General features: G+C 43.2%; 1 protein-coding gene across 1 annotated transcript in view; it reads left to right on the top strand.

The window, feature by feature from the left end:
* The first annotated feature begins 10,230 nt into the window (after positions 1-10,230).
* The window catches only part of LOC117039052 (transmembrane protein 132D-like), an 87,214-nt gene continuing 79,200 nt past the window's right edge, over positions 10,231-18,244 (top strand). The window contains exon 1 of the mRNA XM_033136092.1: positions 10,231-10,267. Coding sequence (XP_032991983.1) covers positions 10,231-10,267 — 37 coding nt within the window. The remainder of the gene's footprint in view (positions 10,268-18,244) is intronic.

The following is an 18,244-nucleotide window of genomic DNA, read 5'->3' as shown; positions in this document are numbered from 1 at the left end:
TGGTCATCACCTATGTTTAAGTTGTAGGTTTCTCTGACGTTTGGTGGCAACAGGCATTACAATCTTGTAATAACAGTCTACAGCAGGGGTCGGCAACGTGTGGCCCATGGGCCGGATGCGGCCCACAAAGACCGTTTTACTGGCCCACAAGCCGCCCCTGAACCGAGCCGCCCGCTCGGCAAGTCCCCCGTGCGCTGCACTAAACCGGCACAGATCATCATCTGAGGCCCTTCTTTATGTCCCTCCTCCATATGAGGTCCAGAAGGGGGCAGCATGAGAGTGGGTCTTTTCTGCAGTGGCTCCACAATTGTGGAATGCTCTCGGCAGGGAGGCTCGCCTGGCGCCTTTGCTACATATCTTTAGGCGCCAGGTGGATAAGATGAGGTGGGGCAAACTCACTCATGAGACGCTCTCTCTTTCCGTGGTTCCGCTGCGAGTACACATGCACAATCCATGTGTGCATCTGATGCCACTGATGAAGGTTCTTGTTTGTTTCTTGGAGAAAAGGCTGTGTTTTGTCCCTTTCACCCTAGCTCCATTTCTTTTCTTTTTTTTATAAGAAATTTATTGGAATTTCAACACAAAGCAGACAAAGCAAAAACATACATACAAAAAATACATACAAACTACAAAATACAAAAAACAAACAAAAGAAACAAATACATACCTAACAACCCACCTACCACAGGAACACACCAATTTAATTATTATAACCTTATTTCAAAACTTACTTAGGGGACTTCCTCACGTCCTCTCTTCTGCGTTCAGTTCAAATTTACTGTAGTAACTTTGTAACTACTTTGACTCTTATTTTATAATTATTCTTAATCCTAATCTAACATCTTATCTCTATCAACTTATTCATAACCATAATATAAAGCATAAAAGGAAATCACAATCTTAACTTCTTATATACTATTTTAACCTAACATTGTACAGCTATCGCCTATTGTATTCGCCGATTTCACTTCAGATGTCCAACTTTTCGCATTGTTTCAAATATTCTTTAAATTTCTTCCACTCTTCTTGCACCTTCTCCTCCCTCTGGTCTCGGAGTTTCGCGGTCAGTTCTGCGAGTTCCAGGTATTCAATTAACTTCATCTGCCAATCTTCTACTGTCGGGAGCTCTTCGCCTTTCCAGTTTTTAGCAAACAAAATCCTAGCAGCTGTTGTGGCATACACAAAAAATGTTCTATCTTTGTCACCCCAGCTCCATTTCAAGCCGCATTGCAAAGGAAGATCTAAGCAGGTCTTGCGGTCAGAAGCAATGGGTGGACTATTGTCATTGTCAAACCCTGCTGTAATTATTTGTTTGTTTTATTTATTGCATTAATATCTCATACAAAGGAGCTCAAGGAGGCGTCCCTAGTTCTCTTTCTCCCCATATTATTTTCACAATAACCCTGTGTGGTGGTTTAGGCTGAGAGCGGGCCGCAGTCCAACACACTAACCCAGGCTTCCTCAACCTCGGCCCTCCAGATGTTTTTGGCCTACAACTCCCATGATCCCTAGCTAGCAGGACCAGTGGTCAGGGATGATGGGAAATGTAGTCTCAAAACATCTGGAGGGCTGAGTTTGAGGAAGCCTGTTCTAACCCTACACTGGCACACTTTCAGCAAGGTTCATCTGCACTATGGATTTCCACATCAGTAATTCCACAGAACAACCAGTCCCAAGGGGCTTGAGGTCGCTGTCTGTCAGCTTTTGGTTTTGGTGGTGGGTAAGCTGTGCTTCAAATTTCCCAGTAGAGAACTTTGAATCACAGCTGATCATCTTAACAGCACCAGTTGAAATGACCACATGCCAAAAATATCAGAAAGGGCTGGGACCTTTTTAGAAGCTTTTTGGATGCATCAGGTGTATGACAGGGGCTGAAGGATTTATGTAAATGTAATAAGATATTCCTCTGCCCCTCCAGGACTTGAATGCTATCCATCACTCTGACTCTGCCAGCTGAAACTAAGTTTCGAAGCCTGGATAATCTCACTGACTTGAAGAGAAATGTGCATTTCTGGTGTGGTGTATGCCTTTGATCACAGAGGCAGAAAATAGCCAGGGCTTATTATTCATATGTAAAAGTTGGTTTTGTATGCCCATTGCCATAAATTAATTTTTTTGCTTCTGTTCTGAATAATCATAGCCAGAAATGCCGAAGATATGGCGCTGTAGATTTGGTTTGCCTCTGACTCCCATTAGCGCCAGCTTGAATGACCAATGTGTTGGTTTTAATACGGTTTGAAGGGAAAATAGATAGATACGGTATAATAAAAGGAGAATTCCCTGGAATTCAGGTTTGGGACAAGTACTCTTTGGTGAGAGAGCCCCAGCAGAGATTTAAAATCACAAAATATGCAGCAAAGTTAAGTGGGGAAATACAAGCCATTAGATCTTAAAATATCCCCTTTCTAAGTTGCTTCCAAAGCTCCCCACTTCCCTTAGCACAGAAAGAGTCCACATGTTTGGTAAGTTAATGATGGTTTACTTACAAGCTTTTCAAAGGTCTGATTCATGTGCTTTTCCATACAGCAGCAAGGAAGAAAAGGTAAATGATTCTAAATTATTTGTATAGAAACAGAAAGATGGCTTCTTTAAGCCACACAGTCTAAGCTTGGAGCATCCAGCTCAGACATATTTACTGGTAGGGTTCACATGGTGGAAGAACCCCCTCCCCAAGAGTTTGGTAACCCTTCCTCCCAGGGTGAGGGGATGTGATCTACCTAAGGCCGGAAGGGCAGCTTACTCCCTTCATGAATTAATTAGAATTAAGCTTTTTGGTTACATGAAGCTGATTTATCCCAAACAATGCACAGGGATTATGTTCTGGTCCAACCGCACCTTCAGACTAGTACATCCCAGGAGTTATACTGGACTGGGGAGGATAGAGGGTATTTTAGAAGGAAGAACTGAACCCAGGAACAAAAAAACTTGAAAATTATAATTTACATTTGCTATGTCACTTTTTGAAATCCCAAGAATGTAAGAGCCTGCCCATCTCGTCCAGCATCCTTGTTTTCACAGTGACCAATCAGAGGCGCTTAGCTCCTGCTTGTGGTCTTCCATTTGGCAACAGGATTCTTCTCACCTGTGACTCCCAGCAACTGCTATAGAGAGACATACTGCCTTTGACAGTGGAGTGGAGAACACAGTCATTGTGGCTAGGAACCACTGATAGCCTGATCCTCCTTGAATTCCTGGTTCTTATAGCCCAAACTAGATGTGATGTTTGATGTTCCACAGGGAATTTTATTTAACCAGTTGCTGGCAGTGTGTGTGTGTGACTTTCCTCTTACTGCAAATAGCAGGCTGAGAAAGGATTCCAATTGACCACCCCCGAGGAAAAAGGTAAATAATAAAAAAGGAAGCAGCCCATTCTCATGTCATGGAGCCATTGTGTGCCCCCCCCCACCCCATGTTAGAAAACATGAAAAATATCAGGTCTAGTGCAGGCAAGAGTATCCCAGGACCTTGGGTGTTGGCACTAGTGTCAGCCCTGGCAACTACCCAGTGGTACTCATGCCAGGCCTGCCTGTTGAATCATAGAATCATAAAATTGTACCATTGTAAGATACTTAAAGGGTCGTGTAGTTCAACCCTCTGCAGTGCAGGAATCGCAGCTAAATGATTGTTGAGAGGCACATGACTAAGCAGCCACTGAGGGCTTTTCAGACACATGTTTGTATTGTGATCTGTAAAGCACACATGCCAGAATGTGTGTCCCACTGAACTCAGCAGGACTTTACTTCTGAGAAATCATACATGAGATGAGACTGATAGGGGTGGGGAACCTCAGGCCTGGGAGCCAGTTGCAGCTCTCCATGTCTATTTGGCCCACGAGAGACTCTTCCCCAGGCTACACACCTTGCCATCAGTGCTTCATACCCTCCTTGAGTGTTTTTTGACTGGTTGGAATGTGTCCTTAAACCTTGGTAATGCTTATTTGCCTGGATGGAGGTTAGAGTGAATCATAAAATCATAGAATTGTAGAGTTGGAAGGGACCCTGAGGATCATCTAGTCCAATCCCTTGCAGCGCAGGGATAGGCAGCTGTCCCATATGGAGATTGAACCTGCAACCTTGGCATTATCAGCGCCATGCTCTAACCAACTGAGATGTCTTCTTTCTTCTTTGGCGATTCCTCGTAGCCGAGTAAGATTGTCTTCCATAAGCACGGTTTTAACAATGAGTCCGTAAGTTCTGGATCCACACGTCCTTCCACAGTGGGGACATAGTTTTCTGGGCGGAAGTTGATCACAGTGTGGATTTGCCAAGCGTGCCTTCCTCTTAGCCCATTTCTCCCTTGCATCCTGAGTTCGAGTGTCTTCAAAGCCCATGACACCTTTGGTAAAGGCTGTTATCCAATTAGAACGCTCGCAGGCAAGTGCTTGCCAGTTGTTGGTGTTTAAACTACATTTTTAAAGATTTGCCTTGAGAGAGCCTTTAAACCTCTTTTGTTGACCACCAGCATCACGCTTTCCATTTTAAAGCTTGGAATAGAGTAGTTGCTTTGGAAGACGATAATCAGGCATCCGAACCACATGACCAGTTCAATGAAGTTGATGTTGAAGAATCATTGCTTCGACACTGGTGATTTTTGCTTCTTCCAGTACAGTGGTACCTCAGGTTACAAATGCTTCAGGTTACAAACTCCACTAACCTGGAAGATTTATCTCGAGTTGAGAACTTTGCCCCAGGATGAGAACGGAAATCATGTACTGGCAGCGCAACTACTCTATTCAACTACCGGTACTCTAGTTGCTTTGGAAGACGATAATCAGGTGCAGTTTCAGGTTCAGAATGGACCTCCAGAACAAATTAAGTTTGTAACTAGAGGTACCACTGTACACTGGCATTAGTTCACCTGTCTTCCCAAGTGATGTGTAAAAATTATCGGGGACACCGTTGATGGAAACTTTTGAGGAGTTGGAGATGGTATTTACAAGTGGTCCATGTTTTACAAGCAAACATGCGGAAGATAGCTTACTGTACAAAGCTAATGTATTTGCCCCTCCCACTTTTGCCCCTGGCCTTGCGCAACACTGGCATGCGGCCCCTGGAAAGTGGCTCAGAAAGGAATGTGGCCCTTGCTCTGAAAAAAAGGTTCCCCATCCCTGCTGCATGATATCTGTCTTGGGGGTTTTACAGAAAGGATGGGGTATGGATATTGATAGAGAGATCTTTCTTTCCCTGCCACTGTCTCCATTATATTGTCTAATACCCATCCCTCCCTTGATGTGACTCTCTCACGTGAGGAGCATGGATTGTGTATTGCCCCTGTCATTTTTGTCCCCTTGATGTGCTAAGTAATGCTTCTCTGCTGCTCCTTTTTCCTTGAGAAGCGCTGCAAAGATGTACAGAACTGGAGCAAAAAGAGGAGTGCAATGAAGCTAGTGGGTTGGGGGGGGGGAGAGATGGATGCAGAAAGAGCAGCTCTCTTATCGGTGTTTTAGAGAGAGAGAGAGATATGCCCCCCAATGGAAATGGTGACAAGAAATCTTATGAACTTAAGCAGAGCTGTTCAGTTTGAAATGCTAATGGAATAAGTCACCTTTAATAAGTTGGGAGGGTTCTTTGGGGGGGCTTTGAAGGCCCATTATTCCTTCTCCCCCCTATTAATGCAATATATATGCACAAGTTCAGCATGCCAGTTCCTGAATAATACCTTTGCTATGATACCTATTGATCTAGCTTCACCAGAGCTGCTTCCACACTTGACTCTTTAAAGCAATGCTCTTTTCCCCATTATATTAACCAAATAACCCACACACGGGAGTGAACAATACCATGTTGAAGAAAAATGCCGCTGCTGTTTATTTCATGCATCATGGGATATTGCTAACCTAACATTGTTAGCCATTAATCTGCACCAGAGCAATCAAAGGAAGGAACTGTAGCTCAGCGTTAGAGCATCTCCTTGGCCTCTCAAGTCAAGAACGGGGAGAAATTTGATTTGGTTTGAATTTAAAGACAACCTTACTTAACTTGTACAATACATGAACCAAAAGCCCAGCTATTGTTCAATATCCACACTTTCACACATTTTGCAATGCTGTTGGTAATGTGTACAAAAATGCATATACTAGGGGGAAAGTGTGCATTAAAAATACGTGCATTAGTGCATATACTATACAAAACCACAGTATAGTACTGGAAATTGCTTTTCTAAATGTATACATTAAGCACAATCACATACAAAAATGTGTATACTAGAACAAGTCTTCTCTTAAATGCTGAATTTTGTTGAGCCCTTGAAAAAAAGAATCAGCAAACCAATTTAAAAAAATGGAGAACGGAGTTTAAGATTGGAAAAAGAGATTCGCCCATTCTTATCTCTAGTTCAAAAAATACTAAGATGGGAAACAGTCTTAATCTCAGCGTCATGGGTTTAAGCCCATGTTGGGCAAACAATTCCTATATTGCAGGAGGTTGGACTAGATGACCCTTGTGGTCCCTTCTAACTCTATGATTCTATGATGCTGCCCCATGTGCACTACAGTTCCCATAAACCATGATCAGTGTTCATGCTACTTGAGCTTGATGGGAATTGTAATCCAAAACATTTGGATGGTACCATATTGGCTGCCTCTGGAGTAGAGAACACTGGGCAAGAGGCCCAGGTTGAACTCCTCAGCCACAAATCTTGGGTCAGGTGGTATCTCTCAGCCTAGCCTACCTTACAGGGCTGTTGCAAGGATGGAATAAGGGACCATGCACACTGCCCTGAGCTCATATTGAAGGAAGAACAGGATACAAATATAATGAAACAGTCTCTTCTGACACATTCTTTATTAGCCAATGATTGTTGATTGCTTCCTACTGTCTCAAGGGTGGGGAACCTGTGGTCCTGCAGATGTTTCTGTACTCCAACTCTCACCATCCCTGTATTGGAGGAAAGCAAATATATTTCATTTTTTAAAGCTTCTAGTTAATGCATGTGTTGCTTTAAACTCCCTGACAGCACAGTTTATGTGGCAATCTAGCCAGCACTTGCCTGTAACCTTTCTAAGGTACCATCACCCCCAAAAGCTGAGCCTATTTTGTTTGCTGTTCTCTCCAGACAAATGTCTACTATTGTCTGTCTCTCATCTTCCTAGAAATAGTTCCTGCATGAATAAAGCCTTTGAACTCCAGAAACTCCAACCTAATTTGCCTAAGCTGCAAGGTCTGCTAATACCCTTACCATTGGCTATGATGTCAGGAGCTGATGGGAGATGGAGCCCAGCAACATCTGGAGGACCCCAGGTTCCCCATCCACTGAACTCTCAGCCTGATGAGACATTTTCCTTGTGAACATTCATCTGTTCTATGCTCTGTCTCCTCACTTCTGCAAAGGCCTCTCTTTAAGTTTAAGACATTAACATTTGAATGCATTGTTGAGAGTGTCCACCTCTGGGAAGGTAATAATCACAGAGCATGCATTGAGCTTTGACATTTGGCAAGTGCATCCCCCCCCAAAAAAGCTCCTTTTTGCGGGGAGTACTGGTAGCAAATCAGGGGTGTGGGCCTATTTGTCATAAAAGGTCACCCTTTCAGATTGCGTGTGTGTCTGCATTTTAATTTCTATATCTGCATGGCAACTCTATGTAAGTCATCTTTCCTTGTTCCCTTCTGACTTCCTAGGTAATGCGCCAAACGGTGACATTAAATCCATACCTGTCACTTCTGGAGTCAAGAGTTTAGGTGGTGGTGCATAGGGCAGATGGGGGAACAATGTCCGACAGAGGAATGTTATTTATATTGGGAAGAGATCAGGTTAGAAGAAATGAATTCCAAGCAGCAACCTAAGAATTTCTGGGGTTGTAAACATCTGTCTGTGCCGTACCAAGCCAGTCTACTGTTGGGCTCAGTTTCAATTGAATAGTTCCTCCCTATAGAAGAAAAATCTGCACATAGAAAGCTAGTAAGTCAGAGACCCACACTGGTTGCCAATTTGCTACCAGACCAGGTTCAAAGTGTTCCAGTTAGTATACAAAGCCCTCTGGAACTCCCTGCCTATTGACATCAGGCAGGTGCCTTCACTGTACTCCTTTTGGCACCTGCAAACAACGTTTTTGTTTAGAGAAGCCTACCCAGATATGTACAATGTTTTCATGAGACAGTTTTTAGCTTATCACTGCTTATAATTATTATTTGAATGTTTTAAGTGGTTGTTTTTCATTGTTTTTACTGACAATACTATTGTTTTAGTCTTTTTGTAAAGTGCTTTGAGGGTTTCTTTTTTAAACCATGAAGCTGTGTGTAAATCATAGGAAATGAATAAAAAATAGAACAAATCACTGACTAATAGCCCAAATGGCTGTGGCTAATGGGAGTTGGAATTCCACAACGTTTGGGGGAACACAGTCTCCCCATTCCTGGTTTAATTTGCCCCAAACATTCTCTGCTGTGTTTTTAGCCGCAGCAGACTGACAGGGTTGCCCCACAGGAAAGAAACAGTCCAGTAATGGAACAGGCGAGATGACACAACAGCCAGGAAGCTGGAGAGCCGTGAGATGTCTGTCCATACCAATTACATCAAAGCTTGTGCTCCTTTAAGCCTTTGTAAAGGAAAAAGCCCTAAGGGCAAAGCTACGCTATGGTTGTCAATGAGGCAGCGTCTGACTGTTTCAACCAGTAAAGCTGAATTGTCCGGTATCTAATACTGAGATCCGGAAAGGCTGCGTTGATTTCTCTTCCCACGTCCTTCTGCCCCCCAATTCCACCCAGTACCTAAGAATCTCTCCCCCACCCCCACCCCCGGGACTGCTGCAAACTCATAACACCAGCACCCACCCCCTGTCTGTCTTGCAAAACTAGAGGGTAGACTTAATGTCCATTTTATAGCTGCATTTGTTTGAGGCCTTTTATGTTCTTGGCTGCTTGCATTGTAATTAGTTGCAGAAATATTAATTGTACGCATGCGACAAATACCGTTCAGACCAAGGCTGGGGAAGCTGTGGCCTCCCTCTTCCACGGGGTCCTTGGACTCCAGCTCCCATCATCCCTGACAGTTGGGCACGCTTTGCTTAAATAAGGTTGTTGCTACCTTTGCAAGCCTGCCGTTGTAATCAACCCTTATATATTTGACATTTATAGACATATTTCCCCCCCCCCAAAGTGTGTAAAATGGATGGACGGTTCATGTATGTGTTCCAACCTCCCATGTGATCTTTGGAATATGTGGATTTTTTTAGTATCAGTTTGTTTTAATATTTGGTCTGTAATAGTAATAGTAGAGGCTCACAAATCCTCATGGGTCAAGCGACTGTTGGGACTGCATTGAATTTGACGCTTGCAAAATAGACTCTGATGTCATTGCTGTACAGTGGTACCTCAGGTTACATAGGCTTCAGGTTACAGACTCCGCTAACCCAGAAATAACGCTTCAGGTTAGGAACTTTGCTTCAGGATAAGAACAGAAATCGTGCTCTGGCGGCACAGCAGCAGTGGGAGGCACCATTAGCTAAAGTGGTGCTTCAGGTTAAGAACAGTTTCAGGTTAAGAACGGACCTCCGGAACAAATTAAGTACGTAACCAGAGGTACCACTGTACTTCAAGCCAAGATGTGCTATCTGGAAGCGTTTACTTCAGAGGAATAGTTGTGGCATTTTGTTATTTGTTTCCCTTGGGGGAAAAGGTGGGATATAAATGAAATAGATAATACAAAATTAAAATTTGATCAAAATAAATAAAAAAATAAGTAAATACTTCCAGTTATAGGTAGGTAGCCGTGTTGGTCTGCCATAGTCAAAACAAAATAAAAAAATCAAAAAAATCCTTCCAGTAGCACCTTAGAGACCAACTAAGTTTGTTCTTGGTATGAGCTTTCGTATTCATGCACACTGCTTCAGATACACAGTAAATACTTGTTAGTGTAAAAAAAAAAAATCACCTTTCAAAAGCTGACTTAAGAACACATATTTTAGAAGCTGTCTAAAAAAAGGCACAAATGATTCCTGTTGAGCTTTTATTGGCAGGGAGTTCCAGTTACACTAGTAAAGGAGAAACAAAATAGAAAATTCTTTCCAGTAGCACCTTAGAGACCAACTGAGTTTGTTCTTGGTATGAGCTTTCGTGTGCATGCACACTTCTTCAGATGCACACGAAAGCTCATACCAAGAACAAACTCAGTTGGTCTCTAAGGTGCTACTGGAAAGAATTTTCTATTTTGTTTCGACTTTGGCAGACCAGCACGGCTACCCACCTGTAACTAGTAAAGGAGAAGCAAACATCAGATGTGCACGAACCACTAGGCATGCTCCATCTGAAGCGCTCCGTGATCGAGGTGGAGCGTAAGGAACCAGGCATCCCTTTGCACCCAAGTTGTTTAGGGCTTTGTGAATTAACATAAGCACCTTGGACCTATCCCAGTAGCAAACTGGTAACCAGTGCAGCCAGATACAGTACGTTCCTGTGCCTGTATGTGTATGTCATTGAATCAAAGAATCATACAGTTGGAAGGGATCTTGAGGGTCATCTAGTCCAACCCTCTGCAATTCAGGCATCAACAAACGGTGCCCCATCCAATTTGAAACCATATCGGACCTTGCTTAGTTTTTCACATGTGCTGGCAGTTTTATTTCTGCATCTCTCTCTCTCTCTCTCTCTCTCTCTCTCTCTCTCTCTCTCTCTCTCTCTCTCTCTCTCTCTCTGTGTGTGTGTGTGTGTGCACAATTATAATATAAACTCTTCAAAGTTCAGCTGTTTCACAATTCAGAAAAGCAGGTAAGGGGAGAGAGGTAGCAAAAGATGATTAAAAAATAAAACTTAAATGCCATGCTGATTTGCTCTTTCAGGCTCGCTCCGACTCAGCCCTCCCCTTCGTCTGTCACAGTTTTAATAAAGTTGTTGACCGTGACGGTTGACACTTTATCACAAACCTAGAAATGCAGCACTCGTTGCATTTTAAGAAAAGGTTACTGCTAAGACCATATTCTGGAAGGTGAGGTAATTTTTGTGACTCGGTCGCTGTACACTCTGGCTTTGCTATTGTGACTTAAGCGTCTCTTGAAGGAAGAATGACTTGTGGGTGGCATCTGTTACCTGTTTCTAAGTAGTTTAATGGCTTTGACCCTTCTCCCCTTACCCTACCCCTGAACGAGGAACCCTGAGAGCTACAGGTTTTATGACCATGAGTCTTGAGCACAGATTTCCTAAACCTACTGAAACACTTTGAATCTTGTTTTGAATTTGCAGTGTAGCTACATCAGATTGCCACACAGGCCCTTAGCCCTTAGCTCCAGCAGGAAGATAAACGGTGTTTCCATGCGCTGCTCTGGTTCACCAGAAGCGGCTTAGTCATGCTTAGTCATGCTGGTCTCATGACCCGGAAGCTGTACGCCGGCTCCCTTGGTCAGTAACATGAGATGAGTGCCACAACCCCAGAGTCGGACACGACTGGACCTCATGGTCAGGGGTCCATTTTCTTTACCTTATCATTCATTTATGAATTAACTGAGATCCAGATGGTGCTCAGTTTGTTGGTGCTGGGGTGGGACCATTGACTTTGTTTACTGACACTGCTTTTCCTCCGGATAAAGTGCAAACCCATTTGAATTTTCTGGCCTTTGGCTGGCTTTTATTTTTTTAAAAGCTGCTGTCTCCTTCCAGAAAGATTCGATTGAAATTCAGCACACAGTGTTTTCCTCCTCAGCTAAAGGAGAAGCATTGCTGCGAGTGGACCACTCTGCATGGCCTACCTGCCTTCCTTTGCTTCCTCTATGTGCCTGGATCCGTGCCCCATTTCCTCCTAGGCATCTGTTGATCTCCAAGCCAAAAAACAACTTATCTCGTTTTCAGGCTTGTTGGGAGGGCAATGGCTTTTTGAAGAAAGGGCAATGAAAGGGAGCAGGGGCATAGCAAGGGGGGTGTAGGGGGCGGATCAACCCAGGTTCCATAATGGAGGGGGTGACAAATTATCAAGGAACAATTACTGCTCTACTAGGGTGGTTCATAAAAAACTTTTATTTTTTTGAAAATGCCTGCTCCAAAGGTCTTATCTTACTATACTAGGGATTATACAGCTACATATGAAATTTCATGCATATCGGTTAATATATTGATCCTCCTCCACCAAAATAGCTGTTTACTTGGCTGTTATCCTATGTCGTGAAGGCTGAAATTTCAGTTCAGAGAACACTTACTGTTCCCAACCCTAACCCTGTGGAAAGCCATCTAATTAGATAGACTTTAATTTGATTTTGAGATGTTTTTAGGAGGTAATTTAATTATTGTTTGATTTTATACCAATGTTATGTATCTGATGTTAGCCACCCTGAGCCCGACTTCGGCCGGGGAGGGCGGGATATAAATAGAAGTTTATTATTATTATCACTTGTTATTGTTCCTTTGTAAGAAAATATGAAATAACGTAAAACCATTTTTGCGGGGGGGGGGAATCAATGGGGGAGGGGTGACAAGAAATTTTCCACACCAGGTACTACCTGACCTTCCTACGCTTCTGAAAGGGAGGTAGAGGAAGGAGAAATTCGCTCCTCTGCCCTGCACCCCAAACACATACAGAACCACCATTGAATTAAACATTAAACTCAAACAATTTGGGGGGAAATACGAGGAGCTTTGCATCCTGCATATTAGGACTCTGAAATAATCAAGCAATGAAACGTCACCTTGGAACTCAAGGCGGAGGGAGCAATGGGATTGCAATTAAGAGAAGAGATGAATTAAAAGACCAAGTGCTCTTGAAACCCTTTTGTTCTTTGCTTTTGGAAAGTTGCATCCTCAGTGCCCGTTTGCATTTAACGGTGTTTCATCAATCGGGCTGCAAGGGAAAATGCAGAATGAGACCTGAATTCATAAGTAACAAGAGGGGTTGTAATCTTAATAATATTGAATAATATTGAAAAGTATTTGTCCTCTTCTCCCCCCACACTTGCCACACCCCAACCCAAATTTGTGCCCATTTTCTTTTTTTATAAGAATTTATTAATTTTCGACATTAAACAACAAATCACAATAAATCACACAAATACAATAAAAACACAACAAAATACAAAAGAAAAAGACTAAAAAATTAAACATTGAAAAAGAAGAAACTTATACAAACCTAAAACACGAACACTGGAACACTAACTGCTTAATGTTTAAATCTAAATTTGAATCTAAAATAGGGGACTTCCCCCGTTCTCTCAACTGCGTTCAGTTCTAATTTACTTTAGTAACTTCATAACTAATTTCCCATCAGTCATCATTATTCTTATTACGATTTCAAACAACTAACTTACTTCATATAACTTATTACTACATTCAATAACCTACATATTGCATCAACATTACTTCTAATATACTACTTATTCTATTTAGCTAACATCTTATAACTAAAGCCATTTATGTTCACTGATTCTGCTTCAAATATCCAATTTTTCACAATTTTTTAAATAATCTTTAAATTTCTTCCAGTCTTCTTGCACCTTCTCCTCCCTCTGGTCTTGGAGCTTCGCGGTCAGTTCAGCGAGTTCCATAAAGTCCATTAACTTCATCTGCCTACACTTTGCCTACACTTTGTAACATTATAAAATCTTCTTTCTCACCTAATCTTAACAATATAAACCTTAATCTATATATATAGCTCTATTATATTCCTAGTAAATTCTACATAACATAATTCTAACTACTTCTTATATCCTATTTTAAACTAACTTCTAACAATACTGAAGCCTTAAATGTCCTTCTGATTTCGATTTCAAATGTCTATGTTTTCACGTTGTTTCAAATAATCTTTGAATTTCTTCCAATCCTCTTGCACCGTTTCTTCCCTCTGGTCTCGGAGTTTCAGAAAATCAAAACTGTCAGGTTACCCATTCATAATCTCGAGGGCAGCGGGTCTCTCATACCTATTATCTATATTTATATAACTACAGTGATGCCTCGGTTTTCGAATGTAATCCATTCCTGAAGACCGTTCGAGTTCCGAAACATTCGAAAACCAAGGCGCAAAGGGCGGTTTGCAAATTTAATAGGGAAAATTGAGAAAAATAACATATACACTCAGCGGAAGCCATTTGACTTCCAACAGAAGCATTTACCGTACTTCTGGGTTTACGGCGACCCAGTTACGAAACGTTTGTCAACGGAGATGTTCGAGAAACCGAGGTACCATTGTATATCTATAACTGTAATCTATCTATATGAATAATGATAATTCAAATAAAGATAAATGGTTACCAGTTTGCTACAAGGTTCCATGACTTTCTGATGCCCTGTGTGGCTTTGGTCCAGCATGCAACGAGATCACCTCTCTCCATCCCAGCCCACCTGCCTCTTAGCTCAGCTGGAAGATGCAATTAGCCCAGAAAGGCTGTCTTCATCCTTTAGCATACTACAGACCGTGTGCTCAGCGGAAGGACTATTCTCCCTTCCATGAATGTATAGTTCTAATTACAGCTTGAGTTTTCACTCGACAAGCGCTGTCTCTACTGCATATTTACGTCCCTCCAGAAAAAGAGTAGAATTTGCTTTTAAAACTTCACTAGATGGTCATCAGTTTTCGCCTACACAGTTGCTGTTGGTTTTTTTTTTCTTCCCTGAGTGTTGCTGATTAGCACTTCCCACAGTAGCAAATCATGTCAGCAGCCTTCAGCGTTCCCTGTTGGGGAATAACAGGGGAAATGGCTCATTAAGAGAGAGACTAGCATAACATGGGAAATAAGACCTGCAAAGAGACTCACCGGAATAGCTTTCAAAAGTGCCTGCCTTCTATAGGAGAATGCTGGTCTTCTTTGCTAGGTGGCAATGTGTTATTTCAAGGGTTTTGTTTTTTAAAAGAAACAAATGGAGAATCAATTGTTCCAACCAACAAATAAATCTCTAGGGTGTGGGACTTGTGGCCCTCTGGGTGTCATTGGACCCTACTTCCCATCTGCCAAGCAAGCATCACCAAGGGTCAAGGATGTTGGTGGTTGTAGTGAAGCCCATGTATATGGGGTTGAGTTGTTTTATGTAAAAAAATCTTCCTGTGATGTTCCGTGGCCACCCAGGTTTCCTGAAGGAAGCCTTAGGGAGGAGCTCGAAGCACAAGAGAGGACTAGGCCTATGTCCCCACTGTGAATGGAGGTGTGGATCCAGAATTGGCCTCCATAGTCACTGTTAAAACCATGTTTATGGAAGACAATCTTACTCAGCTATGAGTGATCACAGAAGAAGAAGAAGAAGAAGAAGAAGAAGAAGAAGAAGAAGAAGAAGAAGAAGAAGAAGGCCTATGACTTCTCTGAGTCTGGTGCAATTTATTTGTATTATTATCTCCAGGGCTTTTTTTCAGCTGGACCTCCTCGTAATGGTGTTCTAGCACCTCTCAACTGAGCCCCGGAAGCATGCGGGAGAGACCTGGCCAGCTTCAGCAAAGCCCTGCTGCCCCTCTGGCTCACAAGGAGACCCTCCTTGGAGCCTGAAGGGGATATCCACTGCAGGCTCCAGAGGGGGTCTCATGAGCTGGAGGTGCAGCAAGGCTTTGCTGAGGCTCTTCAGCCACCCAGCTAACAGCTGACATGAGGGAAAGATGCTCCTTGACTGAGCAAGCCCCCATGCTGCTCCGGAGAGGCGCAAGGGAGGAAGGCATGGTAGGCTGCTCAGCTGAGGTAAGGGAGGCTCCCCTTGCCTCAACAAGCCTCTGACTGGCCCAAAAATGATCTCTAGGGTGGGCATTCTGAGGGAGGTGTGTTCCAGCACCATTCCCCCTAGAAAACAAAACAAAACTGATTATCACTTTTTTTAAAAAAATGAAGCTTTTTAAATTAAATCATTTAGAAAACGAAGAGTAAGAAAAGGCAGAATTATGTACAAATAGTTCAGAAAGTTTGGGAAACAGCATCACAAATCAAAGAAGAGATTATCATTGCTAATTTAGTCAGTTCCTTTTACATAATTCATATATTAATTTTCGCTCTCCTCTTCTCCCTCCCCCCCTCCCAGATCCCGTCTACTGTTTTTGCTCTCCACCTTGGAAATATTTGCATGCTGTTTTTTCGCCTGTAATTGCAATCCACCATAGCCTCATTAGCTATTCCTCCTCGGTTGATTGTTTTAAGGACCCCAGTGCCTTCCAAATTAAATTATCAGCCCTGTTGAAGGTCAGGGAGCCACTCCACCTAAACTGCTGAAGGAAACAGAAAGACCCTACATGCCCTCTTTGATTAAGTATTTTGGCACCAGTTCTGTGTTGTGGGTTGTTTTTTTTGGGGGGGGGGTGACTTCTGCTCTGTTCTACTGCCTTACTTAGTCAAGGTGAGGCCTTGATGCTAGGATAGCATTCCTCTCTTGTGCAGATGTCCCAGATGTTGCCCCCCCCAGTTCTGTATGTGAGAGATATGATGCATTGTCCTCCCTTGTGAAGGATGGCTCTCCCATACAGTTCGCCAGGTCAGCAGCATCCCAGACCCTGAAATTTCCAGGCCTAAACCTGAGAGCTAGGGGTTGTCCCTGGTGATATCTTGGGATGGGCCCCAGTGATATCATTTAAACATGACTCATTAAGCATTATCAAAGGAGAAGTGGAGACTTCAGTTGCAGAATACCAATTGTGCCCAGCCTGACCCCCACAAACCCCCCTTTTGCTCAACGCAGAGAAGCCAGCAGCACAACAACCCACAAAGCAGGCTGCAATTGCAGACTCTCGAAGTGTCCCTATTTTCCAGGGACAGTCCCAGATTTACAGAAGCCATCCTGGTTTCTGATTTGATCCCGGAATGTCCCACTTTTCCTTAGGATGTCTCTAATTTCATCAGAGAAATGTTGGAGGGGATGGAGTTCTAAGACCCCCGAGCCATGGAGATACAACCTTTAGAAGGTATCTGAAGGCAGCCCTGTATAGGGAAGTTTTTAAATGTTTTATTGTGTTTTTATAAATGTTGGAAGCCGCTCAGAGTGGCTGGGGCAACCCAGTCAGATGGGTGGGTTATAAATTGTGGTGGTGGTGGTTGTTGTTGTTGTTGAATAGGGCATCCCTATTTTCACTGGAGAAATGTTGGAGAGTATGGAATCAAAGGAAAGTTCAGCACAGCCCCAGGGAAGAAAAAGAAGAGGGCCACAGCAAGAATAACCACTCCAAGTTTCACTCTAAGCCAGTGCTTCCTGCTTTTTCCTGCTGCACGGCATCTATTTATTGGGGAGAGCTGTAGCTCAGTGCTTAGAGCAGGGGTCGGCAACCTGCGGCCCATGGGCTGGATACGGCCCACAGAGACCATTTTACCAGCCCACGAGCCGCCCGCAAACTGAGCCGCCCACTTGGCAAGTCCCCCGAGCGCTGTGCTAAACCAGCGCAGCACGGGGACTCACCAAGCGGTGCCGGAAATGGCATCTGCGCACGCGCAGATACCAGAAACCATGTCTGCGCATATCCAGACGCCGAAAAATTGCTTCTGTGCACTATCCATTTAAAAATCCATTTAATTTTTTTTTTTAGGTTTCTTAAAATATCCAGGCAGCACCAGCTCCTCCCTGCTAGCGTTTAATAGTTCTGAGTAAGCACTTGGATGGGGTTGGCGAGTGACCACAGACAAGAAAATCTTCCTGGGCACCCATGAAATACGCCAGCATTCTGAGAGTTTCATTCTCACCCCCCACTCCCAGCCCCCTGCTTTGTGCTGGTATTCCGGACAGTTTCTCTCGTTCTTTTTATCCATAGTCTGAAGTCTTAGTGCTGTTTTTCATGGGTGAAAGGGTGTGTATGTGTGGTTTGCCAAGACTGTATCAGTGAGTTGGGTCTTACCGCAGTCTTTCAGAGCTTTTAATTATGCAAGCCTTTAAAACAACCATAAACAGAGCGCAAAGCAATGTCAAAGGCGCTGCTGGCGGCACGGAATGAGAGAAGAAGGTGTTGTGAACTTTCGAGGACCGCCGTGTGGCACTCTCTCTCTCCTTTTTTGAAATTCGTGCATATCAATATTTCCCAAAATTCTGACCAAAGGGCCCATTTTTGTTATGATTGTCTGAGAGTGGTTGAACACTATCACCCTGTGTTCAATACTGTTTGCTCCTGCAGACATTTCAGGGAGTTCATGTCCCATAGCTTCCTGCTGAAACCCTGTTCTTTGCATACTGAATGGTCTGAAGCAGCAGGCTAGGATATGTATGAAGGAATATAGGAAATACTGCCCCCCCCCCAGAGGCATAGGAAGGTCAGGTGGTACCCGCTGCGGAAAATTTCTTGTCACCCCCCCCCCATTGATCCCCCCCTGCAAAAATGGTTTTGTGTTATTTCATATTTTCTTACAAAGGAATAATAACAAGTAATAATAATAAAAAAACTTTTATTT

Source organism: Lacerta agilis, chromosome 17, assembly GCF_009819535.1.
Source record: "Lacerta agilis isolate rLacAgi1 chromosome 17, rLacAgi1.pri, whole genome shotgun sequence".
Lineage (NCBI taxonomy): Eukaryota > Metazoa > Chordata > Lepidosauria > Squamata > Lacertidae > Lacerta > Lacerta agilis.
The sequence above is the reverse complement of the archived record's forward strand: the minus strand, read 5'-3'. Positions and strand labels throughout refer to the sequence as shown.